Source organism: Aotus nancymaae, unplaced genomic scaffold (assembly GCF_030222135.1).
Source record: "Aotus nancymaae isolate 86718 unplaced genomic scaffold, 86718_ANA_hifiasm-v0.15.2.pri h1tg000089l, whole genome shotgun sequence".
In the NCBI taxonomy this organism is placed as follows: Eukaryota; Metazoa; Chordata; class Mammalia; order Primates; family Aotidae; genus Aotus; species Aotus nancymaae.
Window position 1 is genome coordinate 4,330,317 of NW_026988504.1, and position 21,969 is coordinate 4,352,285.

Genomic DNA, 21,969 nt, shown 5'->3' on the forward strand with positions numbered 1-21,969 from the left:
TCCACTGGTCACAGGGCCCGGCCTGGGCCCCGTAATGTTGTGGGGGTAGGAACAAGGGAGAAAGCCAGGAGTGCCAGCAAGGCTGGGGACTTGGAGTTGGTTGACGCTGCATGTCTGGAGCACGTACGGAAACCTGATGAGACCTGAGCCTTACGGTGACCCTAGGTACAGAGGACATTCATCACCTCCGGGTCTCTCTAATGCTAGGAAACTTACATAATCTGTTTGCCCTTGGTCACACACCTGCACCATGGCCAGGCCTCTGGCACCACGTGATGGGGTAGAGGGTGCTTCAGTGACACAGCACTTGATGTGACATTAGAAGGACTGGGGGTGGTCATTCATGGGCTCGAGGTCTAGGGGGATTATTATGCTCAGAAGGCATTGCTGACACCATGGCAGGAGAGCTTTGGGGACACGTGAGCTCCTTGATTTATTTTTATTTTTATTTTTATTTTAAAGCGATGAGGGTCTTGCCCTGTCGCCGAGGCTGGAGTGCAGTGGCGTGATACTAGCTCACTGCAGCTTCAACCTCCTGGGCTCAAGCAATCTTCCCACTTCAGCCTCCTGAGTATCTGGGACTGCAGGTGTGTGTCACCACTCTTGGCTAATTTTTCAAATTATTTTTGTGTTTAGAAACCAGATCCGTCTATGTTGCCCAGTCTGGTCTCGAACTCCTGGGTTCAAGTGATCCTTCCACCTCAGCCTCCCAAAGTGCTAAGATTTCAGGCATGAGCCACTGCTCCTGACACATCTACTGTTTTGGGGCAAAGGCATAGATGGACATGTACACATGTGACTCTCTCCTGGGCTCCTTGTTCCACACTTTCTCTTCTGTGGGTGCTCTTCACATTTCATCCTCAGTCCTGAGCTGTCCCCAGAAGCCAAGGACCAGCCTGCCCCGGCCCAGGCAGAAACCGAGTATGCCAAGAGGAATGGGGTCAGAGTGGAGCTGGGATGGGCATCGCTGGCCCCTGACTCTCAGCTGCGAGGTCTGTCCACTTGGCCCAGATGGCTCCAGGGCGGGGAATGAAGGAACACGTCTGTGGTAGTCTTCCCTTCTGAGCACTAGTTCTGGAAAGCAGGGATAAAACCACCAGGCAAAGGCATAACAATATCGTGGAGGGCTTTTCAGCACGAACGACTTCACATCTTGCTTGTTTACAAGGGCTCTGTGCGGGAGGTGAGGCAGGCGTGTGGGTGGGGAGCGGCCGATGACTTGGCCAAGGTCACCCACAGCGTGGCAGTGCCAGGAATCCACGGAGAAGAGTCCTGGATCTGGTCTCTGGAAAGAGGATTCGAGTTCACAGCTTTGGACTTAGCATCACTCTCCTCCTTTTGGCCAAGAGGCATGTTGTCCTTGGAAGGGCTTGGCGACAGGTATATTTTATCTTGAATAGTTTAGAGCGTGGAAGGACATTTTGGCAGCAGTGACAAGGACTTTAAAAGTAAGTCTTCCCTTTGATCAGGCAGCCCTGTATCTCGGAGTTTTTCTGAGGGAAATAATTTAGAACACATGGAAGCATTTAGCTGTAAGGATATTCATCTCGGTCTTGCTTCTCTTAGGGAAATGTTAGAAACACCTATATATACAGTAGCAGGGGCGTGGTTAAATAAATCACAGCATCAGATGCTCTGTAGGCATCACATGGTATAGCTTTTTCTTTTCTTCTTCTTCTTTTTTTTTTTTTTTTGAGACAGAATCTTGCTCTGTCACCCAGGCTGGAGTGCAATGGCGCCATCTTGGCTCACTGCAACCTCTTCCTCCAGGGTTCAAGCGATTCTCCTGCCTCAGCCTCCAAGTAGCTGAGACTATTTGGGAGGTGCCTGCCACCACACCCGGCTAATTTTTGTATTCTTAGTAGAGACAGGGTTTCACCATGTTGGCTAAGATGGTCTCGATCGATCTCTTGACTTTGTGATCCTCCTACCTTGGCCTCCCAAAGTGCTCTGGGATTACAGGTGTGAGCCACTGTACCCGGCCCCCCCGACCCTTTATTTTTTTCTGAAGAGTGTTTTGCTTTGTCACCCAGGCTGGAGTGCAGTGGTGCGATCTCTGCTCACTGCAACCTCTGCCCCCTGGACTGAAGCAATCCTCCTGCCTCAGCCTCCCGAGTAGCTGGGGCCACAGACCCACGCCACCACACCCAGTTAAGTGTTTGCATTTTTAGTAGAGACGGAATTTCACCATGTTGTTCAGGCTGGTGTCACACTCCTGAGCTCAAGTGATCCACCCACCTCGGCCTCCCAAAGTGCTGGGACTACAGATGTGAGCCACCACACCTGGCCAGGTATGGCTTTTTTTTTTTTTTTTTTTGGAGGCAGAGTTTCGTTCTTGTTACCCAGGCTGGAGTGCAATGGCGCGATCTTGGCTCACCGTGACCTCCGCCTCCTGGGTTCAGGCAATTCTCCTGCCTCAGCCTCCTGAGTAGCTGGGATTACAGGCACGCGCCACCATGCCCAGCTAATTTTTTGTATTTTTAGTAGAGACGGGGTTTCACCATGTTGACCGGGATGGTCTCGATCTCTTGACCTCGTGATCCGCCCGCCTCGGCCTCCCAAAGTGCTGGGGTGACAGGCGTGAGCCACCACGCCCGGCCAGGTATGGCATTTTTAAACTGAAGTGTAAAATGTCTGGACACATGAGGGGTCATTAGACTTTCTTTGGCAAGTGCGTAAGTTGCCCTAGAATGAACATGAATTCCCTGGGTGCACCTGTTGTTCTGGGCTCCACTCTGTCATGCTCTGCAGATGTGCATTTTTGGAAATTGAAGGTTTGTGGCAGCTCTGAGTTGAGCGAGTCCAACGGTGCCATTTTATTCCCACAGCCTGTGTTCACTTCACGTGTTCGTGTTGCATGTTAATAAAGCTTGCAATATTTCGAATTTTTCCATTATTATTATACCTGTTATGGTGATCTGTGATCAGCAGTCTTTCATGTTACTGTCGTAATTGTTTAGGGGCACCGTGAACTGTGCCCATGTGAGATGGCGAACTTAATGGACCCATGTTGTCTGTGTTCAGACCACCCCACCAATTGGCCGACTGGCGGTTTCTGGTCTCTCTCCCTCTGCTGAGGCCTCTTTCTTTCCTGAGACACAATAATACTGAAATTGGGACAATTAATTACCCTGTAATGGGACTGGGCGCAGTGGCTCATGCCTGTAACTCCAGCACTTTGGGAGGCTGAGGCGGGAGGATCACCTTGAGGCCAGGAGTTCGAGACCAGCTTGGGCAAGACAAGACCCCATCTCCACAAAAAAATTTTAAAAATTAGACCGGGCACAGTGGCTCACGCCTGTAATCCCAGCACTTTGGGAGGCCAAGGTGGGTGGATCACGAGGCCAAGAGATCGAGACCATCCTGGCCAACATGGTGAAACCCTGTCACTACTAAAATACAAAAATTAACTGGGGGTGGTGGTGTGCCTCTGTAGTCCCAGCTACTCGAGAGGCTGAGGCAGGAGAATCGCTTGAAGCGGGGAGGCAGAGGTTGCAGTGAGCCAAGATCGCGCCACTGCACTCCAGCCTGGCGCCTGATGACAGAGTGAGACTGTCTCAAAAAAAAATTTTTTTTTAATTAGCCGGGTGTGATGGCATATGCCTGTAGTCCTAGCTACTCCGGAGGCTGAGGCGGGAGAATCACTTGAGCCTGAGAGTTCCAGGCTGCAATGAGCTGAGATCACACCATTGCATTCAAGCTTGAGAGACAGAGGGAGACATCTCTCACTTTAAATCAAAAGCTAGGAATGATTAAGCTTAGTGAGGAAGGTGCGTCGAAAGCCAAGACAGGCTGAAAGCTAGGCCTCTTGTGCCTAACAGCCAAGTTATGAATGTGAAGGAAATTAAAAAGTGCTATTCCAAGTGAACAGACAAGTAATCAGAAAGCGGAACAGCCAGCCAGACACGGCGGCTCACGCCTGTAATCCCAGCACTTTGGGGAGGCTGAGGCAGGCAGATCACCTGAGGTCAGGAGAAGACCAGCCTGGCCAACATGGTGAAACCCCATCTCTACTAAAAATACAAAAATTAGCCGGGCGTGGTGGTGCGCCTGTAATCCCAGCTACTGAGGAGGCTGAGGCACGAGAATCACCTGAAGTCAGGAGGCAGAGATTGCAGTGAGCCGAGATTGCGCCACTGTGCTCCAGCCTGGGCGACAGAGCAAGACTCTGAAAAAGAAACAGAAACCTGGGAGGTGCAGGTTGCAGTGAGCTGAGATCGCACCACTTCCCCTCCAGCCTGGGTGACAGAGTAAGACTCAGTCTCAAAAAAACAAAACAAAAAAACTCAAACAAAAAAAAAATCAATAATATGGACTCGGACTCTCAAGACTGAGTTGGCCCTTAGCCAATGGTGAATCCCGGGCCGGGAGACCATTTAGCAGACGGGATTAGTCCAGAGGATGGGGCTGCCTTCTAGGACTTGCCAAGGCAGAGTCAGGTGAGCCCAGGCTTGAGAGAAATGTCCTCAGTCCAGGAAGGACCTGAAGAGCAGTTGGGAGTCATGCCACACATTCCGCAAGGGCCATTGAAGGCCCGTGTGCTGTCGTGCTGGGCCCCGTGCTATTTCCTCCTCGCTAGACCTGTCCCCCTTGCTTCAGGGTGGGCGTCAAGACCATGCTGAGGATAAAAGATGTAGGGAGATTCTAGGGAGATTCTTTGTGGAAGGAGAAGCATATACAAGACTTTGTATCTATATGGCGCATCAGGGTTCCCCAGAGAAACAGAACCAATAGACTGCTTGCAGCTGTGTAAGGTGGGCTTTATATGGGAATTGGCTCACACGTGGATGAAGGCCGGGAGGTTCCATGATGTGCTGTCTGCCAGCTAGAGTGGCAGGGTCAGGGGTGGTGTCATACAGTCTAAGTCCCAAGGCTTGAGAAGTGGGTTAGTCACTGGGGTAAGTCCTGGAGCCCAAAGGCCTCAGGCCCAGGAGCTCTGAGGTGCAAGGCAGAGGATGGATGTCCCAGCTCTTGTGGAGAGAGGCTTTGCCTGCCTCTGCCTTTTCGTTCTGTGGGGGTTTTCAGCAGATTGAATGATGAGGCCCACCCTGGCGAGGAGAATCTTCTTACTCAGTCCACCGGTTCAGATGCTGGTCTCTTCCAAGGACTCGCTCCTAGACCCACCCAGAAAGTATGTTTTCCCAGCTATCTGGGCATCCCTTAGCCCACCAAGCTGACATAAAATTAACCCTCAAGGGCTGAGAAGATGGACTTCAAAAATGGGTGGGGGTGGGGGTGGCAGTGAACTGTGGTTGAGAACATTCCTGTGGGGAGAATGGATCCCCTTCCCTGAGTCAGGGACCAGATGACCTGTCCAGGGTCCTTCCCGCCCAGGACAAAGGGCTTTGTCTTAGGTTCAGCTCTCCTGAGATTCATCCTTCCCGAGATTTGGACACCTCAGCCAGGTTCCTGCTGTTTACCTTCTTCTCTCAAGAAACAGCACCCTGAGATTGGTGGCTTTCACGTCTTTGGACCCAAATCATAATTCCCAGCTGCGTTTTCCAGTTGTCAAATTTGTGGAGGATGCTAGAAGCTTCTAGTGAGTCGCTTACAGATGATCCAACTGGTGGCTTACTAAAACATATCTCTGGCCAGCGTGGTGGCTCACACCTGTAATCCTAGCACTTTGGGAGGTCGAGGCAGGCAAATCACTTGAGGTCAGGAGTTGGAGACCAGCCTGGCCAACATAGTAAAACCCCACCTCTGCTTAGAAAATGTGTGTGTGTGTGTGTGTGTGTGTGTGTGTGTGTGTGTGTACACAAAAATTAGCCGGGCTTGGTGACGCACCTGTAATTCCAGCTACTCAGGAGGCTGAGGCACAAGAATCGCCTGAACCCAGGAGGCACAGGTTGCAGTGAGCCAAGATTGCACCACTGCACTCTAGCCTGGGCGGCAGAGCAAGACTCTTGTCTAAAAAAGAAACAAGCAAGAAACATATCTTGATGATGCCATCACTTTACCACAAACCTTAAGAATGCAAGCACCCAGCCTAGGTCAGGGATCCTCAACGCCAGCAGCTGTTCCTGCTTCTGAAGACCCCCGACATTCCTCCAGTGCCCATGTTCATCCCCAGCCTCATCCCGCCAGCTTCCCTCACCCATCCTCCCCATCAAACTGTCTATGGGGAACTAGCCCTAAAAGCGAGGCCAAGTGTCTGGTTTCTTCTCCTGTGTGGGCAGATGGTTGACAGGGGATTCTTTCTTCCCCCGCCTCCAGCGGGTTTCAGCTTAACGATGGCTTTCTGGAGCTGTTTAGAAGCGTGAGCAGACGCTGTCCCTACAGGAGAAGGGATGGCAAGTGTTGTCAGAAACGCTGACCTTGAAGCGTACCTCCTTAATGGCCTGACAGCTCAGAGAAGAAAGACACCCCAGGGAGGTCTCCGTGCTGCCGGCTGGGGATGGGAGGATGTTCTCTGCCTGGTATGGCCACGAGCATTGTAATTACACTGTCCTCATTCACCGACACCTCCTTAAACAGGCACCTTCAAATGTCCCTGTGGCTCCCTGCTGCTTGGGCCAAATCTTTGTTGATTGATCCCTAACCTACACGCTTGCCCTCTGGCTGGCTCACAGCTGTCCCTGACCTCACCCCTGCCATGATGTCACAGCTCAACAGCTCTGCTGTTCCCATGGCAACAGCCTGCTGTGAGTAACCAGCCAGGGCAGAGGCCGGGCTGCAGGTGGAGGTGGGGAAGTGATTCCAGCCACTTTTGGTCAGTGGGCCCCTGAGACCCCATGCGGACCACAGTGAGGCTGAGGCTCTCGTTGTGTCTGCTCCCATCTGTGGTGAGGGGGGTGGTTCTTTCCATGCACAGCTGCTTAGCGATGCTCCCAAGAGGGCCCTGGAGAGTGGGCTGAGGAGCAGCTCCAGGCCACGTTTTTGTAAGGCCAATGGCAAAGTCCCCGCACCACGGGTCTCCCCACAGGCAGTTTGATTGGAAGGATGGTGAGGGAAGCTGGTGGGACTGGGTTGGGGATGAATGTGGTTATTGGAGGAGTCGGGGGCGGGCTCTTCAGGAAGCAGGAACAGCTGCTAGGATTGGGGACCCCAAACGTAGGCTGGGTGCTTGGGATCTTGAGGTTTGCAGGGAAGCGGTAATTGACGCTCTCGAGATACGTTTAGTAAGCCACCAGTTGCACGAGCTATAAGCGCCTCACGTGGGGAGCTGGTGTCTCAGCCATGAGTTTGGAGGTCAGTCTGCCTGTGTGTGTGTCTCTGTGAAGCTGGTCGAGGGGAGGCCTGAGCCTGAGCTTGCCTCCAGAGGCCGCCTGCCCAACCATCTCCGCCTCTGAGAGCTGTCCCAGTCCTAGCTGTGTGTCCAGGAGATGGATAAACACAGATTCGTGAGCTGCGGCCCCAGGATTCGGGTGAAAAAGCCTACTGTGGGCCTAGCCAGGACTCATTCTAACGTGACCCCCTCCTGCCCTAGGCGATGCTAACGTAGCCAGTTCAAAGCCCAGTCAGTCTGGGTGCGGTGGCTCACGCCTATAATCCCAGCACTTTAGGGGGGCCGAGGCAGGTGGATCATGTGAGGTCAGGAATTCGAGACCAACCTGACCACTATGGTGAAACTCTGTCTCTAGTGAAAATAAAAAAATTAGCTGGGCATGGTAGTGTGCGCCTGTAGTCCCAGCTACTTGGAATGCTGAGGCAGGAGAATTGTTTGAACCAAGGAAGTGGAAGTTGCAGTGAGCTGAGACTCTGCCACTGTACTTCAGCCTGGGCGACAGAGCAAGACTTCGTCAAAAACAAAAAACCCAGTGCAGTGGCTCGGGAACCCCCCACCACAGGAACTTAGCCAAGAGTCAAGAGAAGAGGCCAAAATCAAGACTCTCGCAGCACACAGCGAGTCACGGAGGGTCTTTTTAGAGGCTAGAACTCAGAGAAACGGAATTAACAATGTTTCTGATGTTTGTTTTATCTGGGCTTGGCTCGGATGCCTCCAGTGATGGGCATCTCACTACCTACCAAGTCCGCCCAATGATGTCAAGCCAACCCTGGAGAAAGTGCTTCCTGCCCGCCTGCCAGTTTCTGCCTCCCTGTATGTGTTCTTGGTCATCTAGCTCAGTTATCTGGAGACACACACAGTAAGTATCGCCCCCTTCCCCAAGCATTTCAGGTGCTTCTTGTGATGACAGGCACTGGCATCTCTGTAGATGGGTGCTGCCGTCTCTGTCATCCCCATCCTAAAGATGTGCAAACTGAGGCACCCAGAGTGAAGTAGCTTGGCCTAGGTCACATAGTCAGTACTCGTAAGCACCATACTCTGACGTTCTAGATTTTTCTATGCTTTGCGAACACCCCTGCCCCACCCCACCTCCTTTAGCTTTTCTTCCTAAGACCTGTTTATTTCATTCTCCTCCTGAGCTCTGAGTCTGCGGCCCCTTCTCCCCATCCTTAGCGCCCTCCTCCTCTTCCGAGAGCTGTCCAGGAAGGCACACCTCTCCCTGACTCAGCTCTGCTCCTCGTTCTTCAGCCAAGTTGTGCATCTCCTTTAGGCCTTGAGCATTTCTTGGTAGGTTTATTCCTGATCATTTCATCACGGTCGGATTGTGATGCTGAAACTTTTATCCCATGACATGATCAAATCGGCCGTTTCTAGAGCACAGGCACTTCGTAGTTGTTTGCCGCCATTTAGCTCCGTGTCTGCCCGTGGGTTCCTCATGCGTGGAATCCAGCGCCACGTGTGTGTCTCCGCCGAGCTCTGGGCGTTTCCCGAGCCTTCCGGGGAGCCAGACTCCGTTCTCCGTGCCGTCTCGTCTGGTGTGGTGGCGTCCTATAGGGTGGGAACAGGTGGTGCCCGTGGACGTGGTACTGTGCCTGCTGGCATCCTGGGCACCGCGGTGTGCTGCTTTCCTGCTGTGTCCTACCACGGCCAGGCGAGGTCCGGCCGGCTGGGCTGCACCATTCGCTTGAGTGTTACAGGCATTTCTGTTCACATAGGGGATGGTCACATTGGCCCTGGTGGTGGCCCAGCGTCTTTTGTCTCCTGTACTGCTCCACATGCCCCCTCTACTTGCATAGCTGTATTTAGGGACCCACTTATGAGTTTTAGATGTGTTCCCATTACCTTTCATCTTGTAAGATTTGGCCAGGTGTGCAGCTGTTAAAAACCTTCTAGGCTAGCGTCTAGCAACAATTTTCCGGCTCCCCTGTGGGTCATCTGTATCCAGTGATGGCCATGTCTTAGAATTGCTAAGGCCGGGTGTGAAGGCTCAGGCAGTGGTCTTGTGGAAGAGCCCACTGCCCTCGGACTCTACTTACTTCATTAAAAAATGTAATTTTTTTTTTTGAAACAGAGTCTTGCTCTGTCGCTCAGGCTGGAGTGCAGTGGTGTGATCTCGGCTCACTGCAACCTCTGTCTCCCGGGTTCAGGTGATTCTCCTGCCTCATCCTCCCCAGTAGCTGGGCTTACGGGTATACACCACCACACCTGGCTAATTTTTTGTGTTTAGTAGAGATGGGGTTTCACCATGTTGGCCAGCTTGGTCTCGATCTCCTGACCTCAGGTGATCCACTTGCCTCGGCCTCCCAGAGTGCTGGGATTACAGGCGTGATCCGGCCAAAAAACTCCACAATTTTAATAAGCTTATTTGTGTGGCTGCTATCAGACACACAGACAGTTATGACCAGGGAGGGGAGGACACAGGAAGTGATAAAAAGGTGACAGAAAACCCAAACTGCATTCCTGGGTCACTTAGTGTGTGGGACCTCTGAGGTTCTTTACATTTTAAAAGCCCTTGAGGGATTTCCTATATTATCTTCCCAAAGACAAGCCAAAGTTTCCCCCAAAGGAGGTCAAATTACATATTCTACGGAGGCTCAGTAGACAGAGAAATGTCTAACTTTCCATATGAAAGGCTAAGCTCCAATTATATGGAAATGTTCTCTCTGGCCAATGCCAGCTCATGGGAGCCCTTTTACAGCTATTTTTATGTTTCAAAGACACTGCGCTGAACTTTGTGGCCCAGGCGCTGGGCTTTTGGAGACAGGGAAGCGCATTTTCTTTGTTCCCTTGGAGGTTGGGGCGTCCTGGGGGAGTGGGAAGGGGACATGCGGGTAGGATGAGGAAGGGACCACACTTGGAGTTCCGCCGCCCTGGCAAACTGTCTCTTCCAGGAAGCTGCATCTTGCTCTGTCCTCCTTCCCGGCCAGCAGCTCAGCCCTCATCAGTCCATGTCACGAGGAACCTGCATGAACACAGTCCAGGCGCTGCTGGTTGCCGGCCCCGTCTGGTGGGCAGTGTTCCAGGTTGTGGTGGCTCCCAGGGGAGCCAGGGCGAGCAGCTTGACCCTTCTCAAGCCTCTAGGCCCAGAGATTGCCTGGCTTTGGTGAGAATCACAAGGCAGCCGGTGAACTGGCCGCTTTCCTGGGCCCCTCCTGCAGAGGCTGGGATAGGATCTGTCCCAGGGGGGAGGCCCAGGAATCTACCCCTTCACCAGCAGTCAGGTGATTATGATGCAGGTGGCGGCTGCGGGTGGCACTCAGAGGCTTGCTGGTGTGGACGGCAGCGGATCACACAGGGGATGCTGAAATGTAACCCAAGCCGCTCAGGTAGACAGCGCCGGGCCCTAGTGTGGCAGAAGACAAGGTGCAGGCCTGGGGGTCAGGGGCAGAGAGGCTGATTGGGTGAGAGATGATGAGGGCTGAGCTGCTGGCAGGGGAGGAGGACAGAGCAAGATGCAGCTTCCTGGAAGAGATAGTTTGCCAGGGCGGCGGTATTCCAAGTGTGGTCCCCAGCCAGCAGCACCCGCATCTCCTGGGAATACTTTAGAGATGCAGAGTCAGGATGGGCGAGGTGGCTAATACCTATAATCCCGGCACTTTAGGAGGCCGAGGCGGGCAGATCACTTGAGGTCAGGAGTTCGAGACCAGCCTGGCCGGCATGGTGAAACCCCGTCTCTACTAAAAATACAAAAATTAGCCAGGCATGGTGGTGCAGCCACTCGGGAGACTGAGGCAGGAGAATGGCATGAACCCAGGAGGTGGAGGTTGCAGTGAGCTGAGATTGTGCCACTACACTCCAGCCTGGGCAACAGAGCAAGATACTGTCTCAAAAAAAAGGAAAAAAAAAAGAAGGAAATGCCAGGTCTTGAGCCCCACCCAGACTGTTGAATCAGAGCCTGACTTTTAACGAGATTCAAGCAGCACCATGGCTTGGTTGTGCCCTTCCACGTGTGTTGACAAATCAAGTATTTGAGAGGAATGAAGGCGGGGCTGGTCCATGTGATGAACTCAGAGGCACCAACCATGGTGTCCCGGGTCGATGTGCACGGAGGCCCCTTTTGCAGCCCTCTGCACCTGTCAGAAGCTCAGCATACCTGTCAGAGTCACAGGCAGGTCAGGGAGGTCAGAGATCACGTGAGGCCAAGCACAGCCCAGGCAGAGTCTCCTCGTGCTGCGGAAGTGGCTTCCAGCTCTGACCTCCCTGGGCAGCAGGCTAGGAGCCTGGATCAGGGGCTGCCTGCTCAACTTGGAATCCCTGCTGCCCTGATTACCAGCTGTGTGGCCTTAGGAAAGTTACTTAACCTCTCTGAGTCTCAATTTTCCCGTCAGATTGTGCAGATAGGAATAGGCCTCACCTCCTAAGGTGAGGTGGTGGGGTGGTGGGGTAGTGAGGTGGTGGGGTGGTGGGGTGGTGGGGTGGTGGGGTGGTGGGGTGGTGAGGTGGTGGGGTGGTGGGGTGGTGGGGTGGTGGGGTGGTGGGGTGGTGGGGTGGTGGGGTGGTGGGGTGGTGGCGTGGTGACGTGGTGACGTTGTGACATGGTGAGATGTGTGACGTGTGTGTGAGACGCTGGAAGATAAACGCTGCGGGTCTGCGTACCGATCAGTGTCACATCTGGATTCAAACCAAGGTCCTCCGTGGGAGCTGGGAAAGTTTTCAGCCTCTCCGAGCTTTTGTTTATTTCTGTGGGTCCAGAGGGGAGAGCAAGGAGAGCTGGGGGCAGCAGGGGCGAGGTTGCGTCTGATGGTGTCGTGGGGAGAATCAGTTCCAGAACGATGGAGCTGGCTGTGATTTTCTGGACTTTATCCCAGAGGTCTCTGCCCAGATATTGTAAGTTTGTACCCATTTCCGTGTCTCCAGGAAAACGGACACAGCAGCCCCGTTTGTTCCTGTGAAAACAGTCGTTCCCCAGGTCACGGGGCAGTGACTCCAGCAGACAGTGCGGCCTGTGCTGTGTCTTTTACAGGCCGAAGTGGGAGGAGAAGGTCGTCCCTGCATCTCGGGTACCTGTTCATGCCTGGAGGAGGAGAGAGGCCCTCTGAGTCCTCCCGTTGTCCTCAGGGATGGCCAGGGTTGCCGATGTCCCCCGTGTCTGTGGTCGGGGGGGCTTCTCCAGGGGATGTGACATGTGCTGTGTCGATTTTTGGGTGTCCAAGTGTACCAGGCCCAGTCTCACACTGAGAGTCACCCCCGCGGGCGGGTTCCCCCGTCCCGTCATGGTGCCGGGAGCTCCAGCAGCCTCGTCACAACACAGCCTGGTGGTTGGAGGGCCTGAGCCTTTGTCATGACCGCCCCTACTTAGCCAAGGGACTGCGCACCTGGCGGGGACTGGGAGGGGCAGGCCACTCTCACAGGCTCACCCCAGGGCTCCAGGACGGGCATGTGCGTTGTTCAAACGCTCTCATACCCTGAGGGTGTGACGGGCAGTGTGAGGCGGACGAGAGGGAACTGCAGAACCCGGGATCCTACAGCCGGGACACAGGCCTGTCTGACCGTGGAGTCCCCGTTCTGGGCACCTCACCCAGCCTGCGACTGTGACGCTCGTCCCCACCCCCACCCCCTTCACCCGCTGTCTTCCCTGACTCCACAGGAGTGCACAGCAGGCCTGGAGTCTCCTTCAGAAGGGGGCGCAAAGTGTGGGGCGGGGGCCACCGGGTGCTGTTGGCTGTGGGTCCTGGCACTTCCCCGCTGCTTGGGTGGAGGGTCCCTGGGTGAGGTCCGTCTCGGTCAAAAAGCTGTCTGAGTGGCTGCCCGGGGAAAGGCGAGCTGCTGGAACATCATTCTCCAGCTGTAGGCCAGAGGTTGGCTGACTTTGGTGAGAGTCACTGGGAAACTTGTGACCTGTGCACATTCCCAGGCCCAGGCGCTGGGATCGGATCGGTCTGGGGTGGAGCTGCCACGGGCTGGCTCCTGCACGGGGCCACAGGGCCGCAGAGAGCGAGGGAGGAGAATGGGCCCAGTGTCCACTCGGCTTTGTGGGAGGCCCTGGTGCCGTCCAGAGGCCAGATGGGTGTCCACTTCGCCTTCCTGTCTGCTGCTCTGAGCGCAGCTTCTGTGGAGCGGGGAGCTGTGGTTTTCCTGAGTGGTTGAAGGCAGCCTTGTCAGCTCTGGGAGGCAGGACCAGAGGGCAGGAGGAAGTAGGAAACATCAAAGCAGCCCCAGACGCTCAGAACACTCCGAGGAGCGCCAGGACCCCTGCCCCTTCTGGAATATTCTAAGCAACCAGAGAGGGCAGGTGCCTCTGGGAGGGGAGCTGTAGTGAGGACCCTGATTGGAACCATGGCTCTCTTCCTTGGCAAGTGTCCTGCCAAGGGCACCAGACAGCCTGTCTGGCAGGGCTGGAAAGCCCCTGGGCTGCCTGGAGGTCAGGCTGGACATCGCAGGTAGAGGCAGGTGTCCCGGCGGGCTGTGTACAGGTGAACGGCTGTTTCTCTTCGGTTATCTCGGGCTCAACTAAGGCTTAGTTGCCTTCCCTGCCGATGTGAGTCCACGTGAGACCCTCCCCTCTGCCTCAAGTTAGCGAGTGGGGAGGGGCTCAGAGGGAAGAGCAGGGAGAGCTGGGGGCGGCAGGGGCAAGGTTGCATCTGATGGTATCAGCGTGGGCATCAATTCCTGAGTGATGGAGCTGGCTGCGATGATCGGGACTTATCCCAAAGATCTCTGTCCAGATGTGTTAAGTTTTTACCCATTTGTGTGTCTCCAGGAAAATCCATGTTGCTTCATTGGGATGCCCATGCCAGTGGCCTGGCACAGGGTACAGCGAGGTCATTCAACAGGCTGGGGGCACTTCCAGAGCAGGGAAGACTTGTCCAGGTTTCACTGATTGTTGTTGGTTGACAAGGGGTGTGACCCAATTGCTCTTGGCACAGAAATAGACCGTGAACGTTGGGGCCTCCAGGAGCCTTCCAAGACACAGAAGGGGGCATTCAGAGCAGCCGTGACCTCACCCCACCTCATTGGACGTCCCCGTGGCTGTTCATGGTGGTCCTTTGGTGTCTGAGGCCAGCTCCTCCGTGTGAGCTGGGAAAGTCATTCCACCTCTCCGAGCTTTGGTGTTTGTGTGTGTGTGTGTGGACTCATGCCTTCCCTTGGTTCTAGAGCTAGGAGTGGAATTGCTGGGTCATATGGTGAGTCTGTGTTTCCCTTTGGAAGAAACTGCCAGACTGTTTTCCAAGGTGGCTGCACCATTTCCCGTTCCCACCAGCAGTGTGTGCGGGGCTCGGTTCCTCCCTCCTTCCTCACCAGGAGTTGCTGACGTCTGTCTTTTTGCCTAAGGTCATCGGGGTGGGTGTGAAGTGGCAGAGCGTGGCAGAGTCGGTGTGCATTTCTCTAAAGACCGCTGCAGTTAACATCCTTCATGTGCTGCATTAGCCATACATCTATGTTCTTTGGTGAAATATCTATTTAAATCTGTTGCTGATTTTTAGTTTTATTTATTTATTTTTGAGATGGAGTCTCGCTCTGTCGCCCAGGCTGGAGTGCAATGGTGCGATCTCAGCTCACTGCAACTTCTGCCTCCCGGGTTCAAACAATTCTCCTGCCTCAGCCTCTCGAGTAGCTGGGATGATAGGCACGCGCCACCACACCCGGCTAATTTTTGTATCTTTAGTAGAGACAGGGTTTTGCCATGTTGGTTAGGCTGGTTTCGAACTCCGGATCTCAAGTGATCCACCAGCCTCAGCCTCCCAAAGTGCTGGGATTACAGGTGCAAGCTGCCAAACCTGGCCTTCTTTTGCTGATTTTTAGATGGGATTATTTGCCATCTTACTGGGTAGTAAGAGTTGTTGACATGTTCTAGACTCGAGTCTTCTGTTGGATGTGTGATCTGCAAATCCCTCCTTCCAGGCCGACCTTGTGTTTTCACGTTACTTCCGGTATCTTTTTGAAGCACAAAGGTTTTGTTGTTGTTGAATTTGGGTGACGTTCAGCTTATCCGGTCCTTCTTTTGTTGCTTGTGTTTTTGGTTGTATCTAAGAAGTCTTTGCCTAACTCAGGGTCATGAATACTCACCTAGATTTTCTTCTAAACTTTTACAGTTGTAGATGTTGCATTAAGGTCTATGATCTGTTGTAAGTTAATTTTTGTAAGTAGGGTGAGATAACGATGTGAATTCCCATTTTTTTGCATGTGGCTATCCAACTGTGCCAGCATCATTTGTTGAAAAACAAAGAACAGTTATTTCCCCTCCCCCCCATTAAATTGCTGTGGCACCTTTGTTGAAAATCTGTCGTTGCATTTAAGGGCCCAGCTTTCCCTCTCCCTTTGTCTCTCTCTTGATCATCATGGTGGTTGGAAGTCTGGTTAAATGTCATTTTAACCACTATTCTAAATATGTATGATCGGATTTACCAAGATGTGCAAGGACCTCCCACTCGAAGACTTAAGTGAAAGCCAGCTGCAGTGTGACCACCTGAGGTTGGTCAAAGGCACTAGGGTTCGCCCAAGCAGCAGAGGGCCTGTCTCTGCCACTTGCCAGCTGTGGGATCTGAGTTAAGCATCTTCATCCCTGCCTGCCTCAGTTTCCCCATCTGTGAATCAGGGGTGGTAGGAGCTTCGTATCTCAAAGGATTACTGTAGAAGGGATGAACAGATATGCCAGGCGCTCAGAGGGGAGCCTGCCCGCTTCACGTTAGCTGTCATATAGACCAGTATGTCCTGACTCCTGCAACTACATCTGACTCCAGTTGCTTAGCCTGGTTCCACATAGACTAAGATGACAGAAGGGAAGGGGCAGTGGAGGGGGACTCCGTATGGACTGTGGCTGTCCCTTAGCCATTCCTGCAGCTCACAGGTCTGGCTGTTTCTGGCATCTGCCGCCCGTGGCAACAGACACAATCCCGTACTCTTTTGGTGTAAATGCCCCTCCTTTCCTAGGAAGGCTGACAAAGCGTGGGTCCTTCCCTGATGCCAAAGAGACCTGGAAGAGTCCTCCTCTGATCATTCTAAAAGGAAAGAGCTGGGAATCAAGAACAGAGAGCTAACACCGGCTTCTCCTCCTCTCTGGTTTCTACTGGAGTCAAGTACCAGACATGCATGCACACATACACACCAGCATGCCCATGGACACATACACTCCTGCACACACACACATCCCAGCACATACATCCCTGCACACGCACACCCCTGCACACACATCCCACCACATACATCCCTGCACACATACACATCCTGCACACACCCACACACCCCTGAACATACCCACACACACCCTTGCACACACCCCTGCACACACATGCATCCACACACACCTGCACATCCCTGCACACACACATCCTGCACACACCCACACACACCCCTGAACATACCCACACACACCCTTGCACACACCCCTGCACACACATGCATCCACACACACCTGCACATCCCTGCACACACACATACATCCTGCACACACCCACACACACCCCTGCACACATCCCTGCACACACACGCACATACCCACACACACCCCTGAACATACCCACACACACCTGCACACATATGCATGAACACACACCCACACATCCCTGCACACACTCCTGCACACACCCCTGCACACACACTCCTGCACACTATCCCTGCACACACACCCCTGAACACACATTCATGAACACATACCCATACACCCCTGCACACACACCCCTGCACATACATGCGCACCTACCCCTGCACACATACCCACACACCCCTGCACACATACCCACACATCCCTGCACACACATGCACACACACCCCTGCATGCACATACACATCCCTGCACACACATGCACACACACCCCTGCACGCACACACACACCCCTGCACACACATGCATGCACACACATCCCTGCACACACACATCCCTGCACACATATGCACACACACCCCTGCGCACACATGCACACACACCCTTGCACACACACCCTGCACACACATGTACACACACCCCTGAACACATATTCATGAACACACACCCATACACCCCTGCACACACACATCCCTGCACACACATGTACACACACCCCTGTACACACCCCTGCACACACATGCATGCACACACACCCACACACCCCTGCACACACTCACACATCCTGCACACACGCATGCACGCACACCCCTGCACAAACACCCCTGCACACACACATCCCTGCACACACACACACCCCCCTGTACACACCCCTGCACATACATGCATGCACACACACCCCTGCACACACACATGCTTGCAAGCTCCTCCTTCCTCCGTCCCTTCCTCCTTTCCGTTATAAGCAGTTCTCCCTCCAGAGGCCCAGACTTCCTCTTTTGCTTCCACCTGCTCTTGTCAATATTTGTTTTCAAGAGCTGCTCTTTGCGCCCCTCCAGTTTGACCTGAATCCTAACACTCGCCTCCTAGGGTGGGGTTCTGAGTCTCGGCACCACTGACATCTCTGGCCGGGATTTGCTGTCCCGGGCGGCCCTCCTGTGCAGTGTGGGTATTTAGCAGCCTCCCTCGCCTCCACCCAGCTGCAGGCCAGGAGCACCTCCTCCCTGCATTTGTGACCATGGAAAATGTCTCCAGACATTGCCAGTGTCCCCTGGGAAGCAAAACCACACCCTGTTCAAAACAACTCCCCTCCAGGCTCTTGTCAAAAGTGTGTAGGACAGAAATTGGGAGGCTGAGAACGGGCCCTGATGGATGCCGCCAGGAGAGCTGGGAGGGTGCATCTTGGAGTCTGTCCCTGCAGTGAGAATCCCATGTGCTTGTCGTCAGGGCCTTGCTCACTCTCCTGGGAGTGCTCTGGAGAACTGCACCTGTGCTCCCGTCCTCGTGGGCCCTCAGGCCCGGGGGCACCCCTTGAACCCTCCACTCTTGGCTCCAAGCACCGTCCCTGGGAAGCTGTGTCTGCCGGGTTCACAGACAGGAACAGAAACATGGACGGAGCCACGTGGCTCAGCCTTTGTCCTGATAACGGACCCCTGCTTTGGAGGTAAAAGCACAGATTGCTGCCAGCCCGGGGAAAAGGTGCTCTTATCCTGCAGAGGAGAGCGGATGTGAAACTATGGAAAAGCCACCAGCTCCAGCGCCTGGCTGAGGAGTTGAGGCGAGAGTGGTGGGAGTCGTGGTACCTGCAAGTAAGGGACCTGGACAGGCTGCAGTCAGCACGTCTGTTACGCTGGGGAGGAGGACGGGCCACAGAAAATAAGCCTGGCTCGGAGGGGCCCATCCAGCGAAGATCACCCAGGCCCCCGAGAGGCAAAGAGAAGCAGAAAACAGCCCTTAGCGAAAAGAGGAGCTGCAGGGAAGAGCTGGGCCAGCAACAACCCAGGCACGCCAGGCCCTGGAAGATGCCAGCAAGCCCAGGGAAGCCGCAGGCTGCAAAAGCCACAGATCAGATGCATCCTCACGTGACCCCACCTGGGAAGAGAAAGAGAAGGCGAGAACCTGCGACCAACTCTGGGGATGGCCGCTGTGCCATCCGGGGAACGGAGGGGTGGACCTAGAAAGGCAAAACCCACTCGTGGTGGCAGTGGGAGCCATCAGGCGCGTGGAGGAAAAAGAGAAAGGAACAGCCCAGGCAGGGAGGAGGCCCCCGGGGAAAGGGGTAGATTGTTTTGTTCCAGGCCTGACCAGCTGCTCTCAGGGACAGAGTCTGGAGAGGAGGTTGGCTGGTTCCAGCCCCAGAAGGGAAGCCGTGTCCCCAGCATCTCAGTGCACGCTCCAGGAGAAGAACAAGTGGCAGAAAGAGCTGGAGTTCGCCTTTGAAGAGTTGTTTAATATAAACAGAAAGCTGAAAAAACACCTGTGCGTGTACCTGGCCCTGAAGCCCAGGATGGACCAGAGCCCTGGGGGAGAGCATGGCTTCTCAGAGATGCAAGAATGTGGCGGGAGGACCCCGAGAGAGAAGAAAATGGCAGACACAGAGATGATGCCTGCCAGGGAATGCAGGAGCCTGGCAGAGGAGGAGGAGCAGCAGGCGGTGTCCAAGACCCACCTGAAAACATTAACGGGCAAGGTCTGGAAGCAAAAATGTCACCGCACGGTCAAGCCCACATTTAGAAACGGAAGTCAAACGTTGTCTCCCAAGGCAGAAATATGTGTCAACAAAGTGGACTCATTCTTGTACAGCACTGAATTTGGGGAAGAGACCCCCAAACTGGGCACACTGGCAGAGGGCCCCCTTCAGCTCCACCTTCAAGACCAGGCACACAGAGTAGGCTTGACAGCATCCAGGCAGAGACGGAGCAGAGAAGACAAAAACAGCTGGAATCGCTTGAACGAATGGAACACCCAGATAGGAGCTTGGAAATCCACCACAAGGCTGAGTTAGCAAAAGAGAGGAGGGAGCAAAGAGGAGCTGGACTGGCCCATCCGAGGTCCCCTTCTATGACAGCCCAGGACAGGGAGAGCCAATCTGAGCCCAGCACCACTTCCCCGTCGGGCACCAGCCTCACCGACGACCGGCACAGTCAGATGATCTGAGACCGGCAGCAGCAGATTTTAGAGCAAAACAAGTTGCACAAGCAGTTTCTTGCAGAAGCCAGGAAACACTTGCAGGAGTTTCAGAACATATGTTAAACGCGAGAGTCCCACCCGGGGAAAATACATCCCTGCTAATGGAGATGACAGAACCGGTACCCGAGTCTCTAAGATCTGTGTTTGCGTCATCGCCTTCAAGACTATTAGGCCTCTATAAAACGGGCAATCTGGGGCTGGGTGCGGTGGCTCACACCTGTAATCCCAGCACTTTTGGAGGCCGAGGAGGGCGGAACCCTGAGGTCAGGAGTTTGAGACCAACCTGGCCAATATGGCAAAACCCCATGTCTATAAAAATATAAAAATTAGCCAGGCGTGGTGGCATGTGCCTGTAATCCCAACTACTCAGGAGGCTGAGGCAGGAGAATCACTTGAACCCGGGAGGCGGAGGTTGCAGTGAGTTGAGACTGCACCACTGCACTCCAGCCTGGGCAACAGAGTGAGACTCCGTCTCAAAAAAAAAAAAAAATGGCATTCTGTCATTATACAATTCTCTAGGGCAAATTCCCTCACAGGGACTCCTTCCTTAGTCTTACCTTTAAAATGAAGTCCCATTTGAGAAACCTCCTATGCACAGAAATAGGAACCCGTGTGGGTTCCAGTCGGGGGGTCTAGCCCATGTACCGGGGGTCTCCCAGAGCTGATCATGCCACTGCACTCCAGCCTGGGTGACAGATGGAAACTCCAGGTCAATTATGCCCTTCAGATGTTTTAGCCAAATAGACACGGGTCTTTCGGGGGCACCCAAAGTCAGACGGGCACAGTTTCAGGAGATAGATCACTTGCTTGGTGCTTAGGCATGGGCGAGACATAAACAGAGATTGAGCCAAAGCTAAAACCTCTCTTAGTCTTTCGGAGCGACAGAACCAACGCTGTTTAAATAGCACGTTGCTCAATACATTCTTCTAACTCTAATTTGAGAGAAAAGAGAGAAAGACAGAAAAGAGAAGACAGACCACCCTCACCCCGCTGGTGGCTCCTCTGGGGCTGGCAAGGGTGTGGGCACCTGGGTGTTTGATCCGTTTCCTCCCGCACCTGGCGTCCACCACAGCCATGGACACCCTCACACTGGGTAGCTTCTCTTCTGCCAATTGCAGGCTTAGGGACAGGAATCAACGTACTTTTTCTGCAAAGAGCCAGAGAGTAACTATGTTAGCGTTTGTCAGCTGTGTGCAGCCCTTGGCACCGTTGCCCAGCTCTATGGCAGCTGCTCAGAAGCAGCCACAGATGATGCATGAATGAAAGGGCGTGGCTGGGCTCCAGTGAGACTCGACAAAAATCGGTGGTGGACGCCATCTGCCCCTGGACTGGGATGGTTTCAGAGTCTGTCTCCCTCCCTCCCTTCCAGAAACCTCAGATACATTGACTTAGATCAACCAATCTTTGTTCGTGACACGTTGGTCTCATGGGTCCACGAATGGCCTTACTTATGCATATTTTATACACAATGTAGTGAACTACTGTGAGCCCACCACCGAGACCAAGACCCAGAATATTCACCACCTGTGCCCCACTTCCCCTTTCCATCCCCCTGCTGCCTCTGTGGATATATACCTGCTGATGGCTCCCACCTGTCACCCCAACATTTTAGGAAGCCAACGCAGGAGGATCGCTTGAGCCCAGGAATTTGAGACCAGCATGGGCAACACTGGGAGACCCTCTCTCTACAGAAGATTTAAAAATTAGCTGAGCATGGTGGCACGCACCTATAGTCCCAGCTACTCGTGATGCTGAGTCAAGAGGGTCGCTTGAGCCCCAGAGGTTAAAGCTGCAGGGAGCTATGATCACGCTACTGCCAGTCTGGGTGACAGAGCGAGACCCTGTCTCGGAAACAAAAAGATGCCGGGCGCGGTGGCTCACACCTGTAATCCCAGCACTTTGGGAGGCCGAGGCGGGCGGATCACCTGAGGTCAGGAGTTTGAGACCAGCCTGGCCAATGTGGTGAAACCCTGTCTGTACTAAAAATACAAACAATTAGCTGGGTTTGGTGGTGGGTGCCTGTAATCCCAGCTACTCGGGAGGCTGAGGCAGGAGAATCACTTGAACCCAGGAAGCGGAGGTTGCAGTTACCCGAGGTCACACCATTGCACTCCAGCCTGGGCAACAGAGCAAGACTCTATCTCAAAAAAAAAAAAAAACAAAAAACGAAAAGAGAGCTACCTGCTGAACTTGGGCTTAGCCCTGTCTTATCCATGCATGTGTGCTAAATGGTGCAGCGTTTAGTTTACTTGGTGCTAAACTTTATAAAATGATATTATTTGGGGTCTTTGGG

General features: G+C 53.7%; 2 protein-coding genes across 3 annotated transcripts in view; both read left to right on the top strand.

Annotated features, from left to right (window-relative positions):
* The window catches only part of TIMP2 (TIMP metallopeptidase inhibitor 2), a 66,621-nt gene that overhangs the window by 12,702 nt on the left and 31,950 nt on the right, over positions 1–21,969 (top strand). The window contains exon 1 of one of the 2 annotated variants that reach the window (XM_012453580.2): positions 11,986–12,055. The exons of the other annotated variant lie outside the window; for it this stretch is intronic. Coding sequence (XP_012309003.1) covers positions 12,001–12,055 — 55 coding nt within the window. The 5' untranslated portion in view covers positions 11,986–12,000. Of the gene's footprint in view, positions 1–11,985; positions 12,056–21,969 lie in introns of those variants that run through there. 2 annotated transcript variants of the gene reach the window in all.
* On the top strand, positions 17,324–20,056 carry CEP295NL (CEP295 N-terminal like). Its single transcript, XM_012453579.2, is given in 3 exon segments — positions 17,324–18,641; positions 18,644–19,399; positions 19,402–20,056. Coding segments are annotated over 3 exon segments (1,881 nt in total). The 5' UTR covers positions 17,324–17,854; the 3' UTR covers positions 19,740–20,056.